This window comes from Hibiscus syriacus, unplaced genomic scaffold, assembly GCF_006381635.1.
Source record: "Hibiscus syriacus cultivar Baekdansim isolate YM2019G1 unplaced genomic scaffold, ASM638163v2 tig00110342_pilon, whole genome shotgun sequence".
In the NCBI taxonomy this organism is placed as follows: Eukaryota; Viridiplantae; Streptophyta; class Magnoliopsida; order Malvales; family Malvaceae; genus Hibiscus; species Hibiscus syriacus.
In genome coordinates this window covers 928615-934877 of record NW_024062693.1, presented here as the reverse complement: position 1 = coordinate 934877, position 6263 = coordinate 928615, and the positions used below count along the sequence as shown (strand labels likewise).

The 6263-nt window shown below is 33.7% G+C and overlaps 1 protein-coding gene and 1 pseudogene across 1 annotated transcript; both read right to left on the bottom strand.

Moving 5' to 3' along the window:
* Positions 1 to 283: 283 nt before the first annotated feature.
* LOC120120580 lies at positions 284 to 1432 on the bottom strand (annotated as a pseudogene).
* Positions 1433 to 5224: 3792 nt separating this feature from the next.
* On the bottom strand, positions 5225 to 5781 carry LOC120120581 (LYR motif-containing protein At3g19508-like). Its single transcript, XM_039140186.1, has 2 exons — positions 5504 to 5781; positions 5225 to 5413 (listed from the first exon to the last, which is right to left on the bottom strand). Exons 1-2 carry the CDS (start codon positions 5696 to 5698, stop codon positions 5357 to 5359), a joined length of 252 nt encoding a protein of 83 aa, XP_038996117.1. The 5' UTR covers positions 5699 to 5781; the 3' UTR covers positions 5225 to 5356.
* Between the last annotated feature and the right edge of the window lie 482 nt (positions 5782 to 6263).

The window sequence follows — 6263 nt, the reverse complement described above, 5'->3', positions numbered from 1 at the left end:
ACTGTAGCCACGCTCACATGCTGCTTCCGAAATGCCAAAAAGCAAAAACAAAAAATCTTCCCTTTCTCATTTTCCATTTCGTTTTTCCACTAATATATTTGTTCAGTCACTTCTATAAACCAAAAACAGGAGAAAACACACACTTCTCTTACATACATACATATACATATATATACATATATATATATATATATATATATATAAACACACATATATATAACATATATCCACAGCTGTCTTTATGTCTGAATCAGGAGTAACCTTTCCCAGATTCCCTGTTTTTTTCTACTTGCTTTTCACCCCTTCTAAAAATGAGCTGTCAAAATCTCCTCGCCACCATTGCTTTATATTATACTTCGTTTCCCATTGCCGGCGACCAGAAATCGGCTCCGTTGCTATTCGCCACATGCAAAGTGCAGGCAACAGGGACCAAGCATAGCCCTCTGCTCTTCAGCTCCTTCACTGCTTCTTCACCTTCGTTCTGACAACACAATGAGACTAATATATCAAAAACTTAATAACAATAATAATAATAAAAAACTGTGTTTTTCTTCTTCTTTTGGTTACTTACAGTTACAGGTGGGTGTTGCAGATAAGGAGAACAAAGGACTTGAACCTGGTCATGCAGGAACAGGATATAACCCATCGCTTCATGCAGCACTGATGCCGTATCTGTCTGCAACATAGCCAAATTCCCATAATTTTCAATTTTCGGGTAAATGATAAGTAAAATCATAGTTGCGAACCTTGCCAAAAGGTGAAACCAGCTGCTGCAATGCTGTGATTCTATCACCTATCTTCTCCTTCCTCACCTGTAATCATTAACAAAGAGAAATCATCTGTTAGAATTCATCTTTTTTTAAGCTGCAAGTTTCAAAAATATACCCAATATGTATACAATTACCTTTGCATGCCCGGTGGTAGTGGGATTCTCAGCCTTGGACTTCTTATTGGCTCTTCGGCTTGCTGGTTGAGCTTCAACAATGAAGCCAGTCCTCTTTCTCTTCCAAAAAAAAAATCGGACTTAAAAAATTAAGCTTTCCTTACATGAATTTAAGAAAAAAAAGGCAAAGATTAAAACTTTTGATACTCACATTCGATTTCGAGGGATCCTGGAAAGTTTTGGCGTTGTTACCAGAAGAAGCCGAAGAAGAATCACTGCATGCAACCGTTTTCTTAGCAGCAACAATGGCAGATTCTTCACCAAACACAATCTCACCATCATTTGGTGACCCCAAAGCAAAGCATTTTGGGTGACTTGTCGTGATCACGAACAGAAAAAGAACATCTGTAGTTAAAACCTTGGCCAAGATCAAGACCCACAACATCATCACCACCACCACCACCACCACCAAACAATAACTGAGAAAAACTAGTAGTTGTTGCAGTCGACTGGTCCCCCTCAAAACCCTGATCACTATCAGCCATCATAAAGGAAAAGAAAACCCAAAAATCAAACAACCCCACAAGCTTGAATGATATGACTTTTAAACTTTCCTGCTCTTTTTGTCTCTGTTTGCTGTAGTTGGAAAGCAACTAGCAGCAGCCGTTACAATAGTGAGAGAATTGGGAGAAAAAAAATGGGTGGCTTAAGATGGGGGGAGGCTTTGGTTTACGACTAGTGACAGTCAAACCCGTCTAACCCGAGAAAACCGTGGTTTATTTATCCAAAGCCTTGGTTTACAAATTTTGATTCGGCTGATACCCTTGTTATGACTGGTTGGCCTTGAAACTCAAAAAAATAGAAAGACCTGATCAGTGTGCAGTCACCAGCACCGACTAACTGAGTTGACTTGACGTACAAAAACTTTAAGAAAGTACCTAACTAGATGTGTAGATGAAAAATTGTTTGATCATTTTTGTTTATGTTGATTTATAATAAATGAGTATAGGTAAAAAAACTTATTTATTTAATAAATAAATATAAATAGATGTATATTTGATAATTGATGTATTCAAAAATATTTTTTTAAATAGACATAAATATATTAGTAACAAAAATAATTTCGTTTGGAGTGGGATAAATAAAATTTAAGGATGGACACCTACACACTATGGGTAATACTTATGTGTGCTATTGATATTCAATTCATTTATATTCACATAAAAACTCATTTAAAAGTAGCACGAATTAATTTATCTCAGTGGTTAAGATAATTATTGTTATTTTTAAAGGTCACGAGTTCGAGCACCAGCGACATTAGTAGGGTAATTGAGCATTCATTGTCAAATAATTGAGAGTATTTAAAACATATATTACTTTGTAATCACCTTAGCTTAATAAAAAACTCATTTAAAAGCTCAACGCGTGATGATTTTTAAAGTTAAAACTGTGAAGTTTAATGAGATTAAAAACTAGAAATTATATCACTATTTATATGAATATCTTTAAAATTAAAAAAACAATATAAATATGATACGACGAAAATTTACACCCCTAAACCTAACAAATGCCTTATAAAATTACACCACTATACCTAACAAATTCAGTTCCACAAAATGTACGAGTCCAGCAAAGTACACATGCATGGCCACTTGTTAAGACTTGCCTTACAAAAGAAGAAGATCGAAAAAATGGTCTGAAACCTACATGATGATAGCTTCTCTGTTTGACCATAAGACGATGTATAGGTTAGAGTTGGATGTTTTAAAGTTAACACTCTGTTATAACCATTCATATTTACTATAAATTTACTTTTTATATGTAGTTTTAAACTTTAAATATTATTTAAAAATTAACATTTTATTAGATTATTTAGAAAATAATATTTTAAAATTATTATTAGAATATTAGTTTTGATATGTTTGTAGTAATTTTGATTTGATTAAAAGAGTAAAGTATATAAATAGTCTCTAGATTACATGACGTTATTTTGTTGAGTATTCAAATTATTAAAAGTTATAAAATGATATATTGATTATAAAATGTTGTTTTATTGAGTCCATCGAGTATTAAAAGTTACAAAATAGTCATCAACTATTTTTTTTAAATAACGAGTTTGAAACATATGAGTAATCAAATGACTATTTTGTAACTTTTAATAGTTAAATAACTCAACAAAATAACGTTATATAGTCAAAAGACTAATAATTTTTAATAGTCGAAAAACTCAATAAAAATAATATCATATAATTAAGAGATCATTTGTGTATTTTATCAAAAATTAGGGTAAATTACATCGTTCCTCACTAAACTTTACTCCCTCTCCTATTTTTGTTCACCATACTTTCAATTTTCTAATTTGCTCACTGAACTTTACATTTTGAATCATTTTGCTCACGCTGTCGTTAACTATTTAACGATGTTATGACATGACACAAGTATCAAAACGAGGAGTTTTGAAAAACTCAAATATATACCAAAACGACATCGTTTCAAATCCTCTTCTTTCCCACTTTTTCTATCTACTTTGTAAATAAAGTGGCCCGTTGCCCCTGTCGGTCAACACGTCATTTTTCATTTCTCCCGCGTCTATTGTCTTGTATGGTGGTCGTTCGGTCTTAAAATTCACACGTCGATTCATCTCGACCCCTTGAGACTGAATATGGTGGTTGTTACACCCGAAAATGTCTCAAAATCCAAGAATCTCTACTGAAAACGTTTCGACTTCCTTACTTTCGATCTCTAATTCGTGGATATCAGAGCAAGTTCTGACAAAATGAAGGTCGTATTCATACTCAAGGAATCGAGGCAAAGCAACCCATGAAATTTGAGACCGAACGACCACCATTTACGACGGTCAATAGTGGCCGATGGAGGCATACTGCCACCTTTTGTTTTTATTTTATATATAGTTGGGTGAGCAAAATAGGAGAGAAAGTAAAGTTCAGTTAGAAACGGTGCAATTTACCCTTTATATTTTTCAATTATTTTATATTAAATAATAATAAAAACGCATCATCACAATGTCAAAGAGATAACGACAGAGTAAGTAAAATAATTCAATTTATAAAGTTCAATAAATTAAAAAAAAATTAAAAGTATGATGAATAAAATAAAAGAGAAAAAAAGTTATTGACGGTGTAATTTATCAAAAATAAATAAAAATTGTTTAGAAGTAAGAATGGAAGTAGACGAGGCACCGCAGTCGAGATCCGTTCCGACATTTGCATCATCGCATGCTGCGTTTCCCGACACCTCGTTGGTCGTTGTTGGCTTCGTTCTTCTGCATGTCTCCTCCCTTCGTTTTATTCGATGTTTCCATAACAAGGTCCTCCTTTTCTACTTATTAACAGAACTGCCCCCGCTTCACTTATAACAATAATTAAAATTTTATTATCTTCATTAATATATTAATTAATTTACAATTATCTCGTTTAAAGTTAAATATTTAAACAAATAGTATCATTAATCATCAAATTAATTTTGTTATTTCATTAATTAAAGAGGATAACTGTTACTTTAGAGGATTCAATCATCAACGACTATAAAATATTTGAGTGTTTATTATTAAATGATTAAAAATATTTTAAACAAATACTATCACTTATAATCACATTAAAATAACTTTTGGCGGAGAACATTTCCGACACATGTGAGTGAAAAATAAGTTAATCCGAAAAATAATCATAAATGAGAGTTAAAATATGTATTAATTTTGAGTTTTTATAACGATACTCGGTTTCAGTCACTCGTGTCGAACAAGAACAGCATTGGCGTTTTTTTTTCCTTGTTCGGTTTCAGTATGCTATTTGCTTTTAGCTCTAATTCAAACCCTTCTTCTCATCGGTTTTCAAATTCTAGTTATTCTTATAAATCTCAGTTTTCTTCCTTGTTTCTCAACACATCATCTCCCTTAAATAACACTTTATGCAATTACCCAAAAAGAACTTTAAATTGTAAAAAAGAAGCTATCGAACAATTTGAATTTTGGAACCAATCTAGTTCGGAAATACACCGGTAGGAAGCTAAAGCTTAAAAGAACAATTAAAAAAATGAGTTTGATATAGCTTTTGGGTATCAATCCAAATACAGATGCTAGAGTTACAACTTGGACATTTCCCATTCACAGGATTTGGTGTTTTAATCTCACCCATTCAACAAAACTCAATGAACAATTTCCAAAGCATATGCGAGAATGCAAGTGCTAAGTAAAATCATACATGTTGATCAAATCTGAGCAATCACTAAGAAAGAAAAAGCATCTGAAACCAAACCTAATGACGTATATCTAGACCCCAAATATTCAACGCTAGAACCGAGAGAAACGATTGAATCGTAGTTCAATTGACACTATTTGTTCACGGTTCAAGAGGTCCATAAATAGTTTGAAAATGTATAAAAAAATTAATGGAAAATAAGTGCACCCGAAGGCCGTTTGAGCATTTCAACAAACACCTAGCACGTATTACCCGCTCATCCATGGAAACAAATCTCCTTCAGCTTCTGGGCAGCTGATTCATCCACCGAGTACTGCAATCACAAAAAAGACCAACGCTTTGATATGAGAAAATAAAGGAGAAAATGTCAGTATGTATGTTGAGTTTTGAGCTATAGAGGCACCTTGTTGAGGACCCAAAGAGAGTGGTTATAGGCGCGGTGGAAGAGCTCATTGAGGGCTTTGGAGTCGGAGGCGTCGAAGTCCCTGTAGTTAACGAAGTTCTCGCGGGCGTATTTAGCGTAGTAAGGGCGAGAATCTTTGGGTAAGCGCCTCACCAACCTTAACATCTCACCATAAACTCTCAACGCTTTCTTCATCTTAATCTTTCCAAACAACTACTGCACCTCGACTCGATGTCTTTCTTTCCTTCCTTGGACTACCCATCCGCCCTGCCTACAACTGAATTTTGCTTATTACCTATTTTTTTTTTTAAAAAGTCTTAATTATAAAATAAGTACCCAAACTATACCGTTTTTTCTAAATGAGTGCTCAAACTTTTTTTGAATCATCCAGGTGCCCGGGACGTAACAATCGTTAAAAAATTATGTTAAGTGACACATGTTATTCTCTGTTAATTTTGAAACTTTAAAAAAATTAAAAAGTATTATATTTATAAAAAAAAAACACTATTTTTCTAAAATTACAAAATGCCCCAAAATCCCTAATAATCTCAAATCTCTAACCCTGACCCTAACCTCCCTTTTTCGACCATGGTTGCCGTTGTCGACGCCTCCCTTGCCATCTCTCTGGTCAGCTATCGTCTCTCTTATCATCGTGCGTGTAATTGGATCGCATAGGTGTTGCGAATTCGAGAGGTTTGAATTCACTAGAGACGGGATTTTGTGTCACGATTTTGTCGTTTCCTTATTCAAAGATATGACG

Coding starts and splice junctions, on each gene's coding strand:
- LOC120120581 (XM_039140186.1), bottom strand. CDS start 5,698: ATGAAGAAAGCGTTGAGAGTTTATGGTGAGATGTTAAGGTTGGTGAGG. Junction 5,414..5,503: donor CTCTTTGGGTCCTCAACAAG/GTGCCTCTATAG, acceptor TTGTGATTGCAG/TACTCGGTGGATGAATCAGC.